Source organism: Lipotes vexillifer, unplaced genomic scaffold (genome assembly GCF_000442215.2).
Source record: "Lipotes vexillifer unplaced genomic scaffold, Lipotes_vexillifer_v1.1 scaffold31, whole genome shotgun sequence".
Lineage (NCBI taxonomy): Eukaryota > Metazoa > Chordata > Mammalia > Artiodactyla > Lipotidae > Lipotes > Lipotes vexillifer.
In genome coordinates, this window is record NW_006792454.1 from 2574943 (window position 1) to 2599625 (window position 24683).

Here is a 24683-nt window from a genome sequence, read left to right on the forward strand (position 1 = left end):
CTTTTTCTTCCCTCTTTGTTTCCTGGTGCGCGAGGAGAGGGGATTAAGAGCGCTGCTTAAAGGAGCTCCAGAGACGGGCGCGAGCCGCGGCTAAAAGCGCGGACCCCAGAGGCAGACATGAGACGCTAAGGCCGCTGCTGCCGCCACCAAGAAGCCTGTGTGCGAACACAGGTCACTGTCCACAACCCCCTTCCGGGTAGCCTGTGCAGCCCGCCACTGCCAGGGTCCCGGGATCCAGAGACAACTACCCCGGGAGAACGCACGGCGCGCCTCAGGCTGGTGCAACGTCACGCTGGCCTCTGCCGCCGCAGGCTCGCCCCGCACTACGTGCCCCTCCCTCTCCCCGGCCTGAATGAGCCTGAGCCCCCGAATCACCGGCTCCTTTAACCGCGTCCTGTCTGAGCAAAGAACAGACGCTCTCCGGCAACCTACACGCACAGGCGGGGCCAAATCCAAAGCTGAGCCCCTGGGAGCTGTGAGAACAAAGAAGAGAAAGGGAAATCTCTCCCAGCAGCCTCAGGAGCAGCGGATTAAAGCTCCACAATCAACTTGATGTACCCTGCATCTGTGGAATACATGAATAGACGACGAATCATCCCAAATTAAGGGGGTGGACTTTGAGAGCAAGATTTAATATTCTTTCCCCTTTTCCTTCTTTTGTGTGTATGTGTATGCTTCTGTGTGAGATTTTGTCTGTACAGCTTTGCTTCCACCATTTGTCCGAGGGTTCTGTCCGTCTTTTTTTTTTTCCTTAATAATTACTCTTTATTTTAATAACCTTATTTTATTTTACTTTATCTTCGTTCTTTCTTTCCTTCCTTCGCTCCTTTAGACAACGAATCATCCCAAATTGAGGAGGTGGACTTTGAGAGCAAGATTTATGATTTTTTCCCCTTTTCCTCTTTTTGTGAGTGTGTATGTGTATGCTTCTGTATGAGATTTTGTCTGTATAGCTTTGCTTCCACCATTTGTCCTAGGGTTCTATCCGTCTTTTTTTTTTTCCCTTTAAAAATTTTTTTTCTTAATAATTATTTTTTATTTTAATAACTTTATTCTACTTTATCTTAATTTTATTTTATCTTCTTTCTTTCGTTCTTTCCTTCCTTCCCTCCTTCCTTCCTTCCTTCCTTCCTTGCTTCCTTTCTCTTTCTTTCTCTCTTTCCTTCCTTCTTTCCTTCTACTTTTTCTCCCTTTTATTCTGAGCCGTGTGGATGAAAGGCTCTTGGTGCTGCAGCCAGGAGTCAGTGCTGTGCCTCTGAGGTGGGAGAGCCAACTTCAGGACACTGGTCCACAAGAGACCTCCCAGCTCCACATAATATCAAACGGCGAAAATCTCCCAGAGATCTCCATCTCAACACCAGCACCCAGCTTCACTCAACGACCAGCAAGCTACAGTGCTGGACAACCTATGCCAACCATATAGCAAAACAGGAACACAACCCCACCCACTAGCAGAGAGGCTGCCTAAAATCATAATAAGTCCACAGACACCCCAAAACACACCACCAGACGTGGACCTGCCCACTAGAGAGACAAGATCTAGCCTCATACACCACAACACAGCCACTAGTCCCCTCCACCAGGAAGCCTACACAACCCACTGAACCAACCTTAGCCACTGGAGACAGACATCAAAAACAACGGGAGCTACGAACTTGCAGCCTGCAAAAAGGAGACCCCAAACACAGTAAGATAAGCAAAATGAGAAGACATAAAAACACACAGCAGATGAAGGAGCAAGATAAAAACCCACCAGACCTAATAAATGAAGAGGAAATAGGCAGTCTACCTGAAACAGAATTCAGAATAATGATGGTAAAGATGATCCAAAATCTTGGAAATAGAATAGACAAAATGCAAGAAACACTTAACAAGGACCTAGAAAAACTAAAGATAAAACAAACAACAATGAACAACACAATAAATGAAATTAAAAATACTCTAGATGGGATCAATAGCAGAATAACTGAGGCAGAAGAACGGATAAGTGACCTGGAAGTTAAAACAGTGGAAATAACTACTGCAGAGCAGAATAAAGAAAAAAGAATGAAAAGAACTGAGGACAGTCTCAGAGACCTCTGGGACAACATTAAACTCACCAACATTCGAATGATAGGGGTTCCAGAAGAAGAAGAGAAAAAGAAAGGGACTGAGAAAATATTTGAAGACATTATAGTAGAAAACTTCCCTAATATGGGAAAGGAAATAGTTAATCAAGTCCAGGAAGCACAGACAGTCCCATATAGGAAATATCCAAGGAGAAATACACCAAGACACATATTAATCAAACTGTCAAAAATTAAATACAAAGAAAACATATTAAAAGCAGCAAGGGAAAAACAACAAATAACACACAAGGGAATCCCCATAAGGTTAACAGCTGATCTTTCAGCAGAAACTCTGCAAGCCAGAAGGGAGTGGCAGGACATATTTAAAGTGATGAAGGAGAAAAACCTGCAAACAAGATTACTCTACCCAGCAAGGATCTCATTCAGATTTGATGGAGAAACTAAAACCTTTACAGACAAGCAGAAGCTGAGAGAGTTGAGCACCACCAAACCAGCTTTAAAACAAATGCTAAAGGAACTTCTCTAGGCAGGAAACACAAGAGAAGGAAAAGACCTACAATAACGAACCCAAAACAGTTACGAAAATGGGAATAGAAACATACATGTCGATAATTACCTTAAATGTAAATGGACTAAATGCTCCCACCAAAAGACACAGATTGGCTGAAGGGATACAAAAACAAGACGCATATATTTGCTGTCTACAAGAGACCCACTTCAGACCTGCAGACACATGCAGACTGAAAGGGGACGGAAAAAGGTATTTCATGCAAATGGAAACCAAAAGAAAGCTGCAGTAGCAATTCTCATATCAGACAAAATAGACCTTAAAATAAAGACTAGTAGAAGAGACAAAGAAGGACACTACATAATGATCAAGGGATCGATCCAAGAAGAAGATATAACAATTGTAAATATTTATGCACCCAACACAGGAGCACCTCAATACATAAGGCAAATAATAACAGCCATAAAAGGGGAAGTCGACAGTAACACATTCATAGTAGGGGACTTTTATACTCCACTTTCACCAATGGACAGATCATCCAAAACGAAAATAAATAAGGAAACACAAGCTTGAAATGATACATTAAACAAGATGGACTTAATTGATATTTATAGGACATTCCATCCAAAAACAACAGAATACACATTTTTCTCAAGTGCTCATGGAACATTCTCCAGAATAGATCATATCTTGGGTCACAAATCAAGCCTTGGTAAATTTAAGAAAACTGAAATCCTATCAAGTATCTTTTCTGACCACAACGCTACGAGACTAGATATCAATTACAGGAAACGATCTGTAAAAAATACAAACACATGGAGGCTAAACAATACACTACTTAATAACGAAGTGATCACTGAAGAAATCAAAGAGGAAATAAAAAAATACCTAGAAACAAATGACAATGGAGATACAACGACCCAAAACCTATGGGATGCAGCAAAAGCAGTTCTAAGAGGGAAGTTTATAGCAATACAAGCCCACCTTAAGAAGCAGGAAACATCTCGAATAAACAACCTAACCTTGCACCTCAAGCAATTAGAGAAAGAAGAACAAAAAAACCCCAGAGTTAGCAGAAGGAAAGAAATCATAAAAATCAGATCAGAAATAAATGAAAAAGAAATGAAGGAAACAATAGCAAAGATCAATAAAACTAAAAGCTGGTTCTTTGAGAAGATAAACAAAATAGATAAACCATTAGCCAGACTCATCAAGAAAAAAAGGGAGAAGACTCAAATCAATAGAATCAGAAATGAAAAAGGAGAAGTAACAACTGACACTGCAGAAATACAAAAAATCATGAGGGATTACTACAAGCAACTCTATGCCAATAAAATGGACAATCTGGAAGAAATGGACAAATTCTTAGAAATGCACAAACTGCCAAGACTGAATCAGGAAGAAATAGAAAATATGAACAGACCAATCACAAACACTGAAATTGAAACTGTGATTAAAAATCTTCCAACAAACAAAAGCCCAGGACCAGATGGCTTCACAGGCGAATTCTATCAAACATTTAGAGAAGAGCTAACACCTATTCTTCTCAAACTCTTCCAAAATATAGCAGAGGGAGGAACACTCCCAAACTCATTCTACGAGGCCACCATCACCTTGATACCAAAACCAGACAAGGATGTCACAAAGAAAGAAAACTACAGGCCAATATCACTGATGAACATAGATGCAAAAATCCTCAACAAAATACTAGCAAACAGAATCCAACAGCACATTAAAAGGATCATACACCATGATCAAGTGGGGTTTATTCCAGGAATGCAAGGATTCTTCAATATACGCAAATCTATCAATGTGATTAACCATATTAACAAATTGAAGGAGAAAAACCATATGATCATCTCAATAGATGCAGAGAAAGCTTTTGACAAAATTCAACACCCATTTATGATAAAAACCCTGCAGAAAGTAGGTGTAGAGGGAACTTTCCTCAATATAATAAAGGCCGTATATGACAAGCCCACAGCCAACATCATCCTCAATGGCGAAAAACTGAAAGCATTTCCACTAAGGTCAGGAACAAGACAAGGTTGCCCACTCTCACCACTCTTATTCAACATAGTTTTGGAAGTTTTAGCCACAGCAATCAGAGAAGAAAAGGAAATAAAAGGAATCCAAATCGGAAAAGAAGAAGTAAAGCTGTCACTGTTTGCAGATGACATGATACTATACATAGAGAATCCTAAAGATGCTACCAGAAAACTACTAGAGCTAATCAATGAATTTGGTAAAGTAGCAGGATACAAAATTAATGCACAGAAATCTCTGGCATTCCTATATACTAACGATGAAAAATCTGAAAGTGAAATCAAGAAAACACTCCCATTTACCATTGCAACAAAAAGAATAAAATATCTAGGAATAAACCTACCTAAGGAGACAAAAGACCTGTATGCAGAAAATTATAAGACACTGATGAAAGAAATTAAAGATGATACAAACAGATGGAGAGATATACCATGTTCTTGGATTGGAAGAATCAACATTGTGAAAATGACTCTACTCCCCAAAGCAATCTATAGATTCAATGCAATCCCTATCAAACTACCACTGGCATTTTTCACAGAACTAGAACAAAAAATTTCACAATTTGTATGGAAACACAAAAGACCCCGAATAGCCAAAGCAATCTTGAGAACAAAAAATGGAGCTGGAGGAATCAGGCTGCCTGACTTCAGACTATACTACAAAGCTACAGTAATCAAGACAGTATGGTACTGGCACAAAAACAGAAAGATAGATCAATGGAATAGGATAGAAAGCCCAGAGATAAACCCATGCACATATGGTCACCTTATCTTTGATAAAGGTGGCAGGAATATACAGTGGAGAAAGGACAGCCCCTTCAATAAGTGGTGCTGGGAAAACTGGACAGGTACATGTAAAAGTATGAGATTAGATCACTCCCTAACACCATACACAAAAATAAGCTCAAAATGGATTAAAGACCTAAATGTAAGGCCAGAAACTATCAAACTCTTAGAGGAAAACATAGGCAGAACACTCTATGACATAAATCACAGCAAGATCCTTCTTGACCCATCTCCTAGAGTAATGGAGATAAAAACAAAAATAAACAAATGGGACCTAATGAAACTTCAAAGCTTTTGCACAGCAAAGGAAACCATAAACAAGACCAAAAGACAGCCCTCAGAATGGGAGAAAATATTTGCAAATGAATCAACTGACAAAGGATTAATCTCTAAAATTTACAGGCAGCTCATGCAGCTCAATAACAAAAAAATAAACAACCCAATCCAAAAATGGGCAGAAGACCTAAATAGACATTTCTCCAAAGAAGATATACAGACTGCCAACAAACACATGAAAGAATGCTCAACATCATTAATCATTAGAGAAATGCAAATCAAAACTACAATGAGATATCATCTCACACCAGTCAGAATGGCCATCATCAAAAAATCTAGAAACAATAAATGCTGGAGAGGGTGTGGAGAAAAGGGAACCCTCTTGCACTGTTGGTGGGAATGTAAATTGATACAGCCACTGTGGAGAACAGTATGGAGGTTCCTTAAAAAACTACAAATAGAACTACCATATGACCCAGCAATCCCACTACTAGGCATATACCCTGAGAAAACCATAATTCAAAAAGAATCATGTACCAAAATGTTCATTGCAGCTCTATTTACAATAGCCCAGAGATGGAAACAACCTAAGTGTCCATCATCGGATGAATGGATAAAGAAGATGTGGCACATATATACAATGGAATATTACTCAGCCATAAAAAGAAACGAAATTGAGCTATTTGTAATGAGGTGGATAGACCCAGAGTCTGTCATACAGAGTGCAGTAAGTCAGAAAGAGAGAGACAAACACCGTATGCTAACACATATATATGGAATTTAAGAAAAAAAAATGTCACGAAGAACCTAGGGGTGAAACAGGAATAAAGACACAGACTTACTAGAGAATGGACTTGAGGATATGGGGAGGGGGAAGGGTAAACTGTGACAAAGCGAGAGAGAGGCATGGACATATATACACTACCAAATGTAAGGTAGATAGCTAGCGGGAAGCAGCCGCATAGCACAGAGAGATCAGCTCGGTGCTTTGTGACCGCCTGGAGGGGTGGGATAGGGAGGGTGGGAGGGAAGGAGACGCAAGAGGGAAGAGATATGGGAACATATGTATATGTGTAACTGATTCACTTTGTTATAAAGCCGAAACGAACACACCATTGTAAAGCAATCATACTCCAATAAAGATGTAAAAAAAAAAAAAAAGAAAAAAGAAAGATCTCAAACTAACTTTATATCTCAAGGATCTAGAAAAGGAGGAACAAAATAAGCCAAAAGTAGAAAGAAGGAAAAAACAAAGATTAGAGTAGAAGTAAGTGAAATAGAGACTAAAAAGACAATAGAAAAGATCAAGGAAACTAAAACCTGGTTTTTTGAAATGATAAACGAAATACACTAGACTCACTAAAAAAAAGAGAGCGAACTCAAATAAAATCAGAAATGAAAGAGGAGACATTGGAACTGATAAAACGCAAATACAAAGGATCATAAGAGACTACTATGAAAAATTATATACCAACAAATTGGACAACCTAGAAGAAATGGATAAATTCCTAGAAACAAACAGCCTACCAACAATGAATCATGAAGAAACAGAAACTCTGAACAGACCAATTACTAGTAAGAAGATTGAATCAGTAATCAAAACCCCCAACAGTGAAAAGTCCATGGCTTCATGGATGAATTCAACCAAACATTTAAAGAATTAACACTAATCCTTCTCAAACTTTTCAAAAAAAATTGAAGAGGAAGGAACACTTCCAAAATATTGTACAAGGCCAGCATTAACCTGATACAAAAACCAGACAACACTAAAAGAAAAGAAAACCATATCTCTGATGAACGAAGATGTGAAAATCCTCAACAAAATATTAGCAAACCAAATTCAACAATACATTAAAAGGATCATACACCATGATCAAGTGGGATTTAATTCCAGGGATGCAAAAGATACTTCAAAATCTGCAAATCAATCAGTGTGATATACCACATTAACAAACTGAATGATAAATATCATATGATCATCTCAAAAGACATAGAAAAGCCCTTGACAAAATTCAACACCCATTCATGATAAAAACTCTCAACAAACTGGGTGTAGGAGGAAACATACTTCAACATAATAAAGGCCATATATGACAAACCCACAGAAATATCAGACTCAGTGAAAAGCTGACAGCTTTTCCTCTAAGATGAGGAATGAGACAAAGATGCCCACTCTTATCACCAATATTCAACACTGGATATCAGAACAATTAGGCAAGCTAAAGAAATAAAAGACATCCATTTAGAAAGGAAGAAGTAAAACTGACATTATTTGCAGATAACATGGTATTACATATAGAAAACCTAAAGACTCGACCAAAAAACTGTTAGAATAAACAAATTCATAAAGTTGCAGCATACAAAATTAATATACAAATATCAGTTGCATTTCTATACACTATCAGAAAGTTATTAAGAAAACAATCCCATTTACAATTTTATCAAAAAGAATAAAATACCTAGGAATAAATTTAACCAACAAGGTGAAAGATCTGTACAGTGAAGACACTGATGAAAGAAACTGAAGACAACACCAATAAATGGAAAGCTCTTCCACGCTCATAGATTGGAAAAACTAAATATTCTTAAAATGGACATACTACTCAAGCAATCTACATATTCAATGCAATCCCTATCACAATTTGACTTCATTTTTTCACAAAAATAGAACAAACAGTCCTAAAATTTGTATGGACCCACACAAGATCTCAAATAACCAAAGCAATCTTAAGAAAGAAGAACCAAGGTGGAGGCATCTCATGTCTTGATTTCAAAATACATTGCAAAGCTACAGTAATCAAAATAGTATGATACTGACATAAAAGGCACTTATATCAATGGAACAGAATAGACAGCCCAAAAAAACCCCACTCTTATAAGGTCAATTAGTTTTTGACAAAGGAGCCAAGAAGAGTCAATGGGGAAAAGACAGTCCCTTCAATAAATGGTCCTGGGAAAACTGGACAGTCGCAAGCAGAAGAATGAAACTGGACCCCCATCTTACACCATACACAAAAATCACTCAAAATGAATCAAAGGTTTGAACATAAAACCTAAACCCATAAAAACTGTGGAAGAAAGCATATTGGGCAAGCTCCTTGACGCTGGTCTTGTCAATGTTTTTTTTGGATTTGACACCAAAAGCAAAGTCACCAAAGCAAAATAAACTAGGGGGACTAAATCAAACTAAAAACCTTCGCAAAGCATAGGAAACCACCAACAAAATGAAAAGGCAACCTATGTAATGTGAAAAAATATTTGAAAATCGTATCTCTGATACAGGGTTAATATCCAAAATATATAAAGAACCCATATAACTCAACAGCAAAAAATAATAATAATTGATTAAAAAATGGGCAGAGGACCTGAACAGACATTTTTCCAAAGAAGATATATTGATGGCCAAGGGGTGTGTGAAAAGGTACTCAACATCACTAATCATCAGGGAAATGCAAATCAAGACCACAATGGGATATCATCTCACACCTGTTAGATTAAAATGGCTATCATCAGAAAGATAAAAGGTAAGTGTTAGCAAGGATGTGGAGAAAAAGAAATCCTTTTGCACTGTTGGTGGGAATAGAAATTGGTGTAGCCACTATGGAAAGCAGTATGGAGACCCCTCAAAAAATTAAAAATAGAACTACCATATGATCCAGCAATTTTACCTCTAGGTATATACCCAAAGGAAATGAAAACAGGATATCCAAGAGATATCAGCACTCCCATGTTCACTGCACCATTATTCACAATAGCCAAGATATGGAAGTAACTTAAGCGTCTATCAATAGATGAATCGATAAAAAAGATGTATATATACACAGTGGAATATTATTCAGCCATGAGAAAGGAGGAAATCCTGCTGTCTGTGATAACATGGATGAACCTTGATGGCCTTATACTAAGTGAAATAAGCCAAATGGTATCACTTATCTGTGCAATTAAGAAAAAAAAGTTCAACTCATAGAAACTGAGAGCAGACAAGTAGTTGCCAGGGGCTGGGGTTGTGGGAAATAGGGAGAGGTTGGTAAAAGGGTGCAAATTTTAGCTATAAGATGAATAAGGTAAAGATCTAATGTAAAACATGGTGACCACTGTTTTATCACCATACTGTACAATTGAAATTCGCTAAGAGAGAAGAACTTAAATGTTCTCATAAAAAGAAAGATTAATATGTGAAGTGTTGGATGTGCTAATTAACTAGATGGGGAAATCCTTTCAAAGTTATACATATATCAAATTATCATAATGCACAATTTAAGTATCTTATAAATTTATATGTTAATTATATAATTATGCCTCAACAAAGTGGAAATAATATTAATAACTAAATCATAAAAGCAGTCAGAGAAAAGATACATTACTTCAATGGAGGAACAATAAAACTAACAACTGACTTTACAACAGAAATAATGGAAACCAGAAGACAAGGAAACAACATCTTTTAAAACCTGAAAATAACTCCAAACGCATGATTCTATGCCAAGCAAATAAATCCTTCAAAAATGAGAAAGAAATAAAAGACATTTTCAGGTGAACCAAAACTGGGAGAATCTGTTCCAGTACACTTCCACCAAGAGGCAGAAAAAAAATACTCCCAGAAAGAAACTCAGAAACTTACGAAGACATGAAGGACTAGAAAAAGCGTCAATATGTGGGTAACTCTAAACAAATAGTGACTTCATATAACATATGTATTATAACACATAATATATAAACGACAATAATTACTTCTTGTTGTCATGAGTTTTAGTTCAACATCTATTTTATGCCCCCAGAATACCAAAAATGATGATAGGAGGGGTTCTAAGGACACTACATTTACTATCACAGCAATGTTTAAAGTACCAACTTACATTAAACTTCAGAAAACCAAGGAAGAATGTTTTGATCTCTGGGAAAACCACTTTAAAAAGAGTAAAAGGAGAAACACCATCAGAAGGGATAAATTGGAAACCTTTTTTAATTGAAAATTTCCAAGCAGGTAAGAAAAAGAAAAAAATGGAAACAAAGAACAGATGGGTCAAGTAGAAAATACATAGTAAGATGACAGGATTAATACCAGTCACAGTAAATAAAAATGGACTATTCCAATTAGAAGACAAAGATTATCAAACTAAACTTAAAAAAAAGAAATATTTGGTGTCTACAAGGCACACTGACAAGACATAACTGATAAAGGTTGAAAGTAAAAAGATAGAAAAAGATATACCATGAAAATACTAACCAAAACAAAGCTGATATAGCTAAATTAATAACAAAGAAAAACACTGTAAGGCAAGAATAATTACTACAGATTAAAAGGTATAATTTATAATGATACAAGGATTAATCTGGACTTCCCTGGTGGCACAGTGGTTAAGAATCCAAATGCCAATGCAGGGGACACGGGTTTGAGCCCCAATCCGGGAAGATCCCATATGCCACAGAGCAAATGAGCCTGTGCGCCACAACTACTGAACCTGCGCTCTAGAGCCCGCGAGCCACAACTACTGAGCCCTCTTGCCACAACTACTGAAGCCTGCGTGCCTAGAGCTCATGCTCCGCAACGAGAGAAGCCACCGCAATGAGAAGCCCGCACACCGTAACAAAGAGTAGCCCCTGCTCATCGCAACTAGAGAAAGCCCGCGCACAGCAACAAAGACCCAATGCATCCAAAAATAAATTAATTAATTAATTAAAAAAATAAAGGAGCCAGATACTTAATATTTTAGGCTTTTAGGCCATATGCCTCTCTCACAACTATTCAACTCTGCTATTGTAGCACAAAAGCAATCATAAACATATGTAAATAGATGAGAGCAGCTGTGTTTCAAGTAAAACTTTATTAACAAAAACAGGCAGAGGAAAAAGAAGGGAAAAAAAAAAAAACAGGCAGAGGTTCAAACTTATCCCAACGCCCATAGTTTGCCAATCCCTTCACTATATTACAATGCATTCCCTCCTAGAGAAGCTCTAGTAGCTTTTCATTAATACCACTAAATTTTACCTCTCTCTCAGTTTTTAAAACATTCTGACCTTAATCTTACTGGTAAATTTTTATTTTAATGCTTTTCTTATTAGGCTCAATCTACTTGAAACAGGTTACTCTTGGGAGAATATGTATATAACCTTTTACATATTTTAACTACAATACCAATTATATCAGAAATTAACCTATAATTGAGATTCAAACCCAAGGAGTTTGGCTTTAAAGTCACACTCATGGCTAGGTCACCTCACACAGTCGTTGTGGGAATTAAAAGAAATAACACGTGCAGAAAAAGTACCTTGTCAACCCTAAATGACTCTCTAAATATTAGCTGCTATTGCATTAGAGCTTTTGATCTGGATGTTTTGGGTGACCATTCTTTTGTATCTGGTCTTATTAGAAAGTAAAATTAAAATATGAGAAAGCATAAAAAAAGAAATTAATCTATAAATAAAACGTTTCTAAAACCATAGTACTAGCATGCACTGAAGTCTCAGTGTGATGATGTCAAACACCTATATTTACAGTTCTCCCTTTTGAACCTTTTTCAGTTATTAGTTTTTAATTGCTCACTCTGTATTTAACAAGGAGAATTACCACAAGGCCCCACTAATATATGCAACTAAGCAACAAGAGTAAATATCTTTAAACAAAATGACCATGTGTATAAAAAAGATCTAAATACGCAGAACTTAAAGACCTTCTCTCAGTTGCTCTCTTACTACAAAATTTAATTGTACGTACCACCACCGAACTTGCTATTTTTAATAAAAAAGATTTAAACAGTATAAAATGATATAAATAGGAAAGAAAACACCCTTCTCCATCAGGGAATCTATTTCTTCTTCCCTCTCTCTTCCCTACCAGTTTCTCACACACACCCTCTCTCTCTGCCTGTCTCTCTCTCCCACACACAAAACACACACACACACACACACACACACACACACACACAGGGCATTTTAAAAACACAATCTAAGTCCAAATGACACATAGGATCAGGCTCAAATACCAGTTCTACACACAAAGCACACAAGATATGATTCAGAAAGCACAAAATCAGGTTCAAAAGGTTCAAATCCCAGCTCTACAACTAAAACCAGTTTAATAATCACTTCCTAGCTTTGCATCTTCAGTAACTATTCAACCTCTATTAGTCTGTTTCCATCTATAAAATGGGGGAAAAATCATACCCACCTCATGTGCCTGTAGTGAGCTTAACGTGAAAATTAAAATCACACGCCCATAGCATAGTGTTGATATACAGTCAAGCCTTAACACTCCTAGGTGATGCTATTACCACCGCCACCACTAACACCACCATTCTTGGCAAATCTTGCTAACATCTATTGTAGTTCCTCTACAAAATGGAAAAAGTAATGCCTCAAACGGTGTATGTAATAACTTTTTAAGGCATCCTGCAAATTCGTCTTGTCCTTTCTCTCAAGAACTGAATGTTCCTTTGAGAACCTTTAAGAATTAAACAAGTCTATTTTTATTCCTGAGAAGAAACAAGAAGCTAACATTTTCACTTTGCTTTTCATTACTGTAGATATTTTTAAACCAATATATTATTAAGAGATCTAATATGTCACTTTTTAAAGAACTCAACACTAATAAATAATCATAAATAGATGTGGTTAAAAGGCAATATCAGAACAGGGTCCACTTTCTCAATTCCAATGTATTTTAAAATGCACCAATTTGAGGGTTTATGTTTGTTGTTTTTGTTTTCAGTTTTCTGCACTTAAAAGCACCACATGTTAATAACTGTATAATATAGTTGCTCTAACATTAGTTGATATAAACATTTCTTACCAAGTTATGCTTTTTTAGTGGAAGAAAGTAATAATAGTGGCAGAAAGAAAACATCAGTGCGTAGCAAGTAAGAAGTTCAGTGTAGAAACACAACTGCAGAAAAAGCCAGTGATTATCTTCACCAACACAATTGTTAATCCTGAAGAAAAAAAGGAAAAAGAAAAAATATTTCAAACTTTAATGTTAATTTTAGGATGGTAAAACTAGAGATAAACGCAAACACACACAAACTTCACATAAAGCACAAACTTCGTATGTGCTTTACTTCACAGAGATAAGCTAAAGTCACTCAAACCTAAAAGCAAAGAGTACATAAGATATGACACAAATATGCCACTTCACATTTGTAAAGCACATTCTACTTTTTAAAGAAGTCCTGTATATGATTCCCCTTCAACTCAACAACAACCCAGTGAGGCAGGGAAGAACAGATGGCAGCCCCCTTGCTTCACTGATACAAAAAAGGAACAAAGGAGTTAGGACAATTGCCAGAGGATGTACAGTTAGGAGAGACAGTGGTCAAGAGAACAAGAACCCTCTTCTGTATACTGCTCTTCCACTGTAGCATTCTAGCTGTGCAGACCAATTTCAATGATGTGAAGTAAAATAACTTAAACCTGCCACTCTGAGAAACTGCTAAGCATTCACAATTTTTCTTACTTTTAAAATCTAACCTTGGTTCCTGAAAATAAACACATATCCAAAAGTATTTATAAATTCTTAGAGCTACATTTCCACCAATACAACAGTGAACCACAACTAGGAAAAAGGATTAATGTCATAATCCCAAAATATTCAAGATTAATGCAAGCTGACTATTTTATTGTTCCAAGGTTATTTATTGTACCTAAATTTTCAAAATATTTTACAATTCCAGCAGAAAACCCTAGTTCAAAACTACAAATTACCTTTCACAAATGTTTTCATTTCAATATAGCATTACACTGCCACTGTTTGAAAAATAAATAAATAGGGTCAAATTCCTAACTTAAATTGTTGTTTTAAAGGGGTGCTGTCTAACTATTTTTTAAAATCAGATATATAACTGAACAGAAAACCTGGAAGAGGCATTTCTTAGATTAAAGAGTGCATGCTTTGTGAACAAGAAAACTTCCTGTGTTTTGTTATCTGCAAGCAGGGCTACCAGAGAAGGGCGCTTCTGTATGCACTCAAAAATACTCTTCAATAGCTGTTGCTTGAAAGATGACTTATACTTGCCCCATTCCTTTCTGTCCCCCCAAAATTTGAGAAATAACTGCTATGATCATGGCCTTCTTCTTAAGCACAGAACTTTAAGAAACACTAAGATAATCTACATGTAAGAGTTCTTTTGGTAGCAAGTTCCTTGGAAGGAGTGATTAGAGCCAAAAATAGAGTGAACCTTGAGGTCATCAGAGAACTGACCTCCAAATCCAAAGCTGTTAAGCAGCTAAGATAATGCAGTTTCTGAAAAAAATCAAAAATTCTCCTTGCTTCTAGTTATACTGTACATTTCCCTCACTCTCTGAATATCTGAGCATTGCTCAATTAGGGAATTCAATCACATAAATCCCTAAATCTACTCAGGCCCCCTGGTCTACCCTCCCTCCCTATGCTCCAGCTCTTTGTGCTTTCACTCTTCTTCCCACCAGTGTTCTGAGAAGGTGACTAATAAAACTATGGAGGCGCAAGGCCTAGGAACAGAGAGCTCACCCCAATCTTAGAATTTTGGTTAAAGAGCACTTTATTTTGTCACCAAGTCAACCTTTATTCCTTGAAAATAAATAAATAAATAAAATCACTAATCTATATAGTACCAAAACAGTTCCTAGTTGACGATTTTTTAAGCTTAAGCTATTGCATTCACTTAAAAGGAGGTATCAATATCCAACCAACTATCCTGAACATTTATTATACTTTTAATCAGAAATATTACTCTAAAAAGTATATAAAATTGAGTTTTTAAGTGTGATTATCCCTTACCCGAATACATGTTTTATATAGCTTTAAAAATTCTACTACTATTGCAACTGTAAACAGAACACTGAGGTTTGTAAAATCACTTGAGAATTAATCTGTTTGAAGTCAAGGCACATTTTTTTCAACACTAACTGTATGTTATATACTAAACTGTCCTGTTGATGGAATTTTCAACTTTTTTACCTAGTAACAAAGTGCTTTTACTTTTTCTTAATCTCAGGAAATTACCTTGTATTTAAACAATCAGTTTATAGTGAAAACCAAATTCTTACTAAAAGCTTGCTAATAATAACTTGTGTTATCAAAAATAAGGGAAACTCTAAATTGATTAGCATTACTAGGCAAAGCTAAACTCTACCCTGAGTCAACCTTAGATAAATGCAATTGTAAATTTAAGAAGATTATTATGTAGCTAACTTTGCACATACGCATGTATGTGTGTACAAACATAAATATATATGTATATAGATATATTTATAAAGTGCTACACCATACCAGTTTAAATATTTATACAGAGACCCCATGCTAGGAAAGCAGAATTAAATACAATATCTTTTTCACAGATTTTTGTGACAGCTTTGAAATGAGATACAATGAAGAACTCTCACAGCATTTGTTTTCAAAAATTCTATTTCTCAACTGAACATTTTCTTTAAATATTACAAGAGAGCCCCCTATTGACCAAAAATGTTGGCAGTTCAGCAGAATCAGCTAACTACCACTTTTTACACATCCAGGCAGCATGTAATGTTAATACCTATTACCAATTCATAACACTGAAAAAGGCTGAAAGTGGGTGAAATGAGGTATAAGGGTATCTGAAATGTGTTACTCTTTAATTAAACAAATTGGAAGGGAAGTACAAACAATGAGATGTATACGGTTTATTACAGTTAGAAACAATAACAGCTACTATATTTATATTTAAGTATTTTCTATGTCAGATACTACACTGAATGCTTTACATACACTGCCTCATTTAATAAAACCACCTTAGCTCTTTTGTGTATTTGGGTGCATGTTAATTCTTAGTTTTCTGCTCAAATATCTCCTTGTGAGAAAACATAGGATCTCTGGAAAAAATGACTTTGGGAGCTGACAGAACCATATGATCAAATAAAGGGATCTTCATTAAAAAGGTTTTCTTAAACTGTATAACTCTAATCTCACCTTTGTTTAAATCTGCTAAGCACTAAGATTTATATTTTACTACCTTTTTTTTCCAAAAAGTGAATTACTTATTTCTTACCATGGACAGTGATGATCCATTCTCCTAACACAGTGGCCGCAGCGGCTGCAGTGATGGGAACGCTTTGGTCTCATCAAATTACACTTGTTACACAATTCCCAGAACTCCCTTTCTAGAGAAGGAAATTAAAATCCATTTAATAAAGGCACATGAATAATGTTGAAATTTAGCCACAAGTGTTTAGAAGAGTTTATAGGAATTCTTTGATATATATGTCTAAGTGTCCAGTGAAAATGTTTGCCAAAAATGTTGCTGCTCTATTCTATGCATGTTTTATTTTGTACGTTTCTAATTTTAAACGCTATAAAAATAAGACACTATTAATAGTTAAACTAAGAGATAGAAAACAACATATTTGAGTTTAAGCATATCGCTGTAAGTAAAATTTAATGACAAAACCCCGAAGTACAACCAAACTATTACATTAAAACAGTTATATTTAAACAAATTAATTTCTAGAAATTTATTATCTAAAGGCTCTAAAGAAGAAATAATGCTGAGTATTGGTTTCATAGATTGATAAGTCAAAATCAATCGTTATGATATTGTAAGAAAAACAGAGATGGCATCCCCCCAAACTCCCCACACGAAACCATTTTTTAAAGTATTAATGGACTCATTTGGGAATGTTTATGAGAGAGGGTTGGAAAAAGATTTCAGATGGGTTTAAGAGGTCCTAGAATAGTTTCAGAAGTGAAGAAGATTACAAGAAGATTATTACTTAATGGAAATAAAGGAGTTCTTTACAAAATTCTAGCCTACCACCAAGTAGCAATTTCCTCTAGTCTGTTGTGAAAGAGCACACAATTAAGCTTTGTGCTAAAAACATGAAGTTTACAGGAATAAAGGGAAAAGTCATTTGTTTTCATTAAGAACTGCTCTAATTAGATCCATAAAAACTCTATGGGACAGTCATCTACCAAGATAAGACAATTGTTATATAGAACATATCATTTTAATATTTCTTGAAATGGAATTTTACTTTTATAAAAATTCTTAAACTTTATATCACTTATGGAAAACTATATCCTAACCTCACTAAAAGTATGGGCATAGGAAAATTAACCTAACTCCAATACTCAGAGTGAGCATTAGTATATGCAAAGTGTGACCCAGCACACAGTAGGCAGTAACTAAATCCTTGCTAAAGCATGAAAAGTTTAAAAAATTTTTAAAAGAAAGATTCTAAATATAAGTAATAGAATTGTGGGTAGTTTTCAATTTTCTAAAAAGATACCCTATTTTAATTCCATTATTTCTAGTTTAATGGCCAGAAGTAAAATTAATATACTGGAATTTTATAGTAAAATGTTGGAAAAACATTCTGCTACAAATGTCTCTGAAGAAATCAATAAAGTATGAATAAAAGCTATATCAAATCAACTGTTCATTCCAATAATATGAAAGTTGAGAAATTATCTTTTACATTTAAAATATTTCACTTTAAAATAAAATTCTCTTCCATTTCTTACTTACAATTCTTATTTTAATGAAAACATATTACATGAGAGAGCAACAATATTAAAGCTTAATTTAGGTACAATTAAACTACGATAATTTAACTGTTAGTGAAACAGAAATATTTCAGACGTAGCATAATACAAGGTCACAAGCATGTCACTTTTTTTTTCCCCCTAGATGTTTAGTGGATGTTAGATGCTCCCAAATATCCCAATGTTAAAACTTTGAATTCACATACTACAAGGAACATGGTCAGGAAGGAGACTCTCTTCGATGAGCCGATTTTTATTAAAAGACAACATGAAAACTTTACGTTCTTAAACCAGCCCCTTAAAAAATAAATATGGGGTATTCACTATTGGCAATTTCAGCACATAATACCGCAAAGAATAAATTATTTATTTCATACTTAAAATGCTGTATCCTCAGAAAAGAGCGTTTGGCTAGAGTCAGAGAAAGACTAATTCATTCCGTAGTGTAGACTATGGTTGGCAAACTACATTCCACAGGGAAATCCAGGCCACCACCTGTTTTTGTGTGACCCATGAGGTAAGAATGTTTTTTACAAATTTAAATGATTGAAAATGATAATGATCATAACAATAATAATTTGTGGCATATAAAAATCTTGGAATTTAAATTTCAATGTCTATAAATAAAGCTTTATTTGAACACAGCTATGCCCATTAATTTACATATTTCTATGGCTGCTTTTGGGTTACAATGACAGAGCTGAGGACTTGTGACAGAGACCATATGGTCCATAAAACTAAAAATACTTGTTATCTGGCCCTTAACAGTACAAAAGAATGTGCTGACCTATGGTCTGGAACATAACTTTGTTCAAAGAAAGGGTTTGAGCCATTTAAGGCTCAATTTAAGATGTAAGAATCTAAAATGAAAAATACGAATGAAAATGCACATTTTCACACACAAGTACACACACACATTTATGTTTTTAGAAAAGAAAAAAAATCACTATTTTTAAAATCCAGAAATTAAAGTATCATCTATGTTTTTGCTTTGCAGAGCAAGAAAAAAAGCCATCCATCTTAACCTACCACCCTATGTATCTATAAACCATTTCTTAGTCTTCTCCATTTTTTCTTCTTCAGGGTTTATTCATGCCCAAATAGGATCTTGGTGACTGATACATTCTGGTGTCTGATGGTCACCTACAAGACTTTTGTACTACCCATCTAACAAAATAAAAGCCTATGGGAGACAGAATCCAACTCCTAATTTATGGTAGCTATAGAAGATAAAAAATTAACAGATACATTTTTTAAAGGAAAGAAAAATCAAAACAGAAAACAGAAAAAAGGTAAACTCTATAAGTTATAGATGCTCTTTAATGTAAGGTAAACAGCATCTCATTGTTTAACAGGGAACCTTATTAATGCTGTAAATGTATGAATGACTATAAAGCAAGATTTGGTTTGATTTATTCCTCAAAAAGGAAGGAATCACCTTCTATTTGAGTCTTTTAAAAGACTCACATATTAGGGGGCCTTTTCTCAATTACTATATCTCAAATCACAAAGTAATGTTTTGGGGAGAAAAATATAATTTGAAACTACAAAAATCAATACAAGGTTTGGGTTTTAACAGAGGTTTTCTGACAGAATCGGTTGCCAGTGTAGCTCTGTAACAATACCAAGAGACTTTGGAAACATTAAAATGTGATCAATGAACGCATGTTTTTTTGGTTGGGCAAATGGGAACTCTTCACTGAAGAAAAACAGGCCAAATGTCAATGAGACCAGATATAATGCAGATATCCAAATAGTTGGCAAGACGCCATGGTGTCCTCCATCACTGGAGTCTATAAGCTAAAGGTAACACAGCAGTTTCAGGTGGATTCAATCTGACCCACAGGTATAATCCGTTTGGTATTTACTTTAAAACAATGCTTTAAAAATTTTTAATTAGTTGCCAATATTTTTAAAAATCATGAAATGTCTCATAAAAATTGAGATTCTATATTTTCTCTTCAAAAATTGCAGTATCTAATAATACCAGGCCTGTATGACTATTTCACTGTAGCTGAATAGTGCCACTCCCTTTATATAAGATATGAGATTGTCAAAGTAAAATAGTTCCTCCCTGGCCCCTTTCACTGATTTGCAGTATCTGACAGATGTAGGCATTTGAATGTTTGACCACAGCAAACTAAAGATTTCATCAGAAATGAGTCCTGAGTTAGGAAAAGCCTGCTTCTTTGATTTTCTGATAATATTGGGTTTTAGAGTTGAAGTAGAAAATACATGTATCAGGGCTTCCCTGGTGGTGTAGTGGTTGCGAGTCCGCCTGCCGATGCAGGGGACGCGGGTTCGTGCCCCGGTCCGGGAAGATCCCACATGCCGCGGAGCGGCTGGGCCCATGAGCCGTGGCCGCTGAGCCTGCGCATCCGGTGCCTGTGCTCCGCAACGGAAAAAAAAAAAAAAAAAAAAAGAAAAAGAAAATACATGTATCAATATTTTAGAGAGCCTTTGGTTTAGGCTAGTACAGAAGAGGGATTCTATACAAATTACAGAGTGCCATCCTCCCTGACCAAACACTGGTACGCGCGTGCGCACACACACAATAACCGCTAAAATGATAGTGATACTGCTTCTATAAATTAATAAAAACTAAATATTCAAGATAATTTTCAGAAACTTCTACATAAACATCAGTGCCATATCATCATTCCCACTTAATTGTTAAACTTGCAAGACCAAGTAAGCCCCAAATGATGGATCTCAGAAAACAATCAGAAACTCAAGGGAGGCTATATAAGTGACTTGCCAGTTTATCTAATTTTGAAAAGAATTAGTACATTGGTTCCCAAACTTTGTGACACACTAGAATCACCTTGGATCTTTCAAAAATACGGATACCTGGCTCTCACCCCCAGATATTCTGATTTAATTAATATGGGATGTGATCTGGACATTGAGATTTTTTAAAGCTCCCCACGCGGTTCTAATGTACAGCAAGTTCGGAAACTACTATAAAAAGTACAGAGTTCTCAAAGCTTACATAGCAAATGATGGAAAAGTGAAACTTGGGAAAGAGGGTAAAGGAGGTTTACTATATCTGGCATGTAATAAAACAAGCAATACATTTGTAATTTTTTTGTGTTGCCTGAATGGTTACTATGCAATAAAGCGACCAAAAATTACCTTCATCGACAGTAGAATAAAAGGCTTTCAAAATTTTCACTGAATTGGTCGAACTTGAAGAAATATAGGCAATAGTATTACAATACTACAAATATTTAAGCAATATTATATCAATAATATCATGAGGTAAGTGGCACCATCAAAAAATTCCTTTACTAAATAAAAATATAATTTCTCAGTAATTATATATCATTCAACAAATATTTACCTAGCAACTATTACTAAGTGACAGAGACTATTTAGGCACTAAGGATACAGTACTGAACAAATGAAGAAAACAAAACAAAGAATCTACACCCTCACAGAGGTTATATAGATTTAGACCGGGAGGAGGGAGAGACAAATAAATAAACAAGTAAACTGAAAAGGAGAGCCAGAGAGTGGGGGATATGAGGAGTCAGCTGAGATTTGTGGTTTTAAATCCAGAAGTCTGGAAAGGAAACAACTGAGGAAAGACTTGAAAGTGGCGTTACATGACATATATAATTAATATACTAAAGGCAGTCAAATACATTAATAAAGATGATAATTCTGGCATTGTAAAACTGATAAATCTGAAAGGTACCATACCTCCATGTGGGATCTTTGGGTTCTCAGGGAGTCTTCCTGGATCAGTTATTGAGGCCCTCACTAAGGCAACCAGACAAAATATGGCAATGCCATAGAATACTTGGAAATAAACAAACAAATAAGTCAATACATAAGATTAGTATTTCCCCTTCAAAACATTTTTCAACAAGCATATCTAAAGGATAAATGTATATTTTAATTAATACCATCAGGATAAATAATTTTCAAAAATAAGATGGAAAGATGATTAATTCATTTCATTCATCAAATAATACTGCCAAGAGGATTATCTAAAATGTAGTCATTTTAAATAGTTATTTTGTATAGTAATAACTGATAAACTTGTTATAAACCAGATTCTTTATTAACAGAAGTTCCCTACTAATATTGGTATAAATGAATCCCTTTTAATTATTACATGTACTATATTTGACAGAATCAAAGCAGCATTTTTAAACCTATTCTACAATTAAACTTTTTCATTAACTCTAAGTGGCTACTAGCTTCAAAATTACACTGGGTTAGTGATGTTCAATTGCTCTTTTCAATAGATCTTAAGATAGTTAATTTGAAAATAAAGAATCTAGAAATTTTTGTGTTTTAAAATGAATAACTAGAAAAAAATAACAGTAAAGGAAAATATATTCATTCATCATAATTCTACCTTTTAGATGAAAAAGAAATAGGCATTTTGTTGGGGGGATAAAGGCACTGCACCTGTAATAGGAAACTTAGTTCAAGTGCTAACTCCATGACTGACTGCATGGTATTGGTCAGTTTTATCATTTGTAAAACAGATTATACTTCCCACAGCTCTTATGAGATCAAAATGACATAATGTACATGAAAACTATAAATGCCATGTACATGTAAAACATATCACTTCAATCTTATTCTTTTAATCATAAGCAAACCATCACCATTAAACTATAGGAGAAAATAATTATCCAGAAGTTCAAAGTATTACCATAATCAAAATCATAATCAATAATTTTTATATCCTGAAACTTTTTCTCAATAATGTGTATCATCATCATTCTTAAAACTCCTTCCACATTTGCAGTAAGTATATAACAGAAACATTAAAAATACACACAGACCTACATAAATAGCACTATTGTGCCAGTCTTTTATTAAACAAAATGGTCTTTATATATTTTGTAGAGTTAGGTATGAAGATATCACATTTATCTAACCCTGCAAAATATATAAAGGCCATTCTTTTTAAAAATGTCCATAATTTAGTAAATAACTTCATATTAATAGCACTGAATAATATTAAAAGGAAGGTTATTATAGTGGTATTTTACTCTAAAAACATTCACAATGAGAAAAATCTTTAATTATCCAAAGAAATAAATAAAGATCTAGAAACTTACTTATTATTAATATGCCTGGAATATGTCCTTCTTCATAGTGAGGAAAGAGGACAATTTTGGGAATTAAAACAAAGTTGTATAACCAGACAAAGACAATCAAACCCATGCAGCACCAACCATGTGGGTCAACAACAAAGTGAATCCGGAGACCCATTTTGCAGTCCTATGACTGCCTGCCAACCCACAAGGAAAGATCAACCTAAGGAAAGGGAAAAAGAAAAAATTACTTATATAGGAAAAATTATTTGAATAAAACAAAACTACCTTTTTGGCAACTATAAAATGACACTTAAATTTTCTTTCTATGCATATTTTTGACAAAATAGAACACTTTGGAAAACAAAGGGAAGTTTCAGCCTATTAAAATTTCACCATAAGCTTCAAATAATTTAATTTCAATTTTCATATGAATTGCAATCATAGAGTATAAACTGGCATTACCTTCTGAAGGTAAACACAAGTCTGCCCTTAACTCAGCAATTCCATGTGTAAATTCAAGAGAAATGAGTGCACATATTCACCAAAAGATATGATTAAAACTACAAAAAGGTTTTGTACATAAGACTAACTGATGGTAATACAAGTCAAAAGAGTGCTCATCTTGTGGTGGGAGGGGTGTTTATTAATTGGGAAGGGAAATGGGGGAAACTCTGAGGAGCTAGAAATGTTCTAGATGTTGACCTGTTGCCTTACAGATATCTACATATGTAAAAACTCACTGAGCTATATACACTTAAGATTTGTTCAACTTAATTTAATTTTAAACCACAACAAAATGCTTAAAAATCATTTTGAAAAATTATAATAAAAAGTGAAAAGTAATTACAAATTGCCAAAAATACTTAAATTCATGGAATGAAGCCCAACTAATATTACTATCAATTCGAGAAGACTCCTGCTTAAATGGGGCTTTTTTCAGTTCAGCGTTAACAAAATGCTAATAGGCCTCACAATGAGAGGCTTAAAGATACTTCTACATATGGTATTAAAAAAGTGACCTAAAATATATCCTTACTTTAGTAGCTATAATTTATAAACCTTAAATAATAAATTACTATATGAGGTCTAGGGGGCAACTTTTTACATAAAATACAATGGAGTAATACAATAATACACTAGGACAATGTTTCTCAAACCTATAAGCAAACTGGAATCAGTTGAGGAGCTTTTTAAAAATACTTATTCCCAGGCCTCATTCCAGATGTACTGAATCATAATTCTTTACAGAGTAATGCTCAAAAACCTATAAAATGTTCTAAAATGCTCCCCAGGTGTCTCGATACAGCTGACTGGTATCCAGGAACCACGGATCCAGGAGCTTCACTAAGACTTCAACGTACAGCAATGAGCTGAACTCCGTTCAACAAATATTCATTGAGCCTCCACTATATACTAGTCACTTGCTAGACACTGTAGATACAATGA

The 24683-nt window shown here is 35.0% G+C and overlaps 1 protein-coding gene across 1 annotated transcript in view; it reads right to left on the bottom strand.

Moving 5' to 3' along the window:
* Nucleotides 1-23412, bottom strand: part of ZDHHC21 (zDHHC palmitoyltransferase 21) — a 53370-nt gene extending 29958 nt beyond the window's left edge. Inside the window, exons 1-4 of the mRNA XM_007465645.1 lie at nt 23259-23412; nt 21880-21978; nt 16682-16793; nt 13474-13612 (exon numbers count right to left, since the gene is read on the bottom strand). Coding sequence (XP_007465707.1) covers nt 13474-13612; nt 16682-16793; nt 21880-21978; nt 23259-23412 — 504 coding nt within the window. The remainder of the gene's footprint in view (nt 1-13473; nt 13613-16681; nt 16794-21879; nt 21979-23258) is intronic.
* Nucleotides 23413-24683: the final 1271 nt, after the last annotated feature.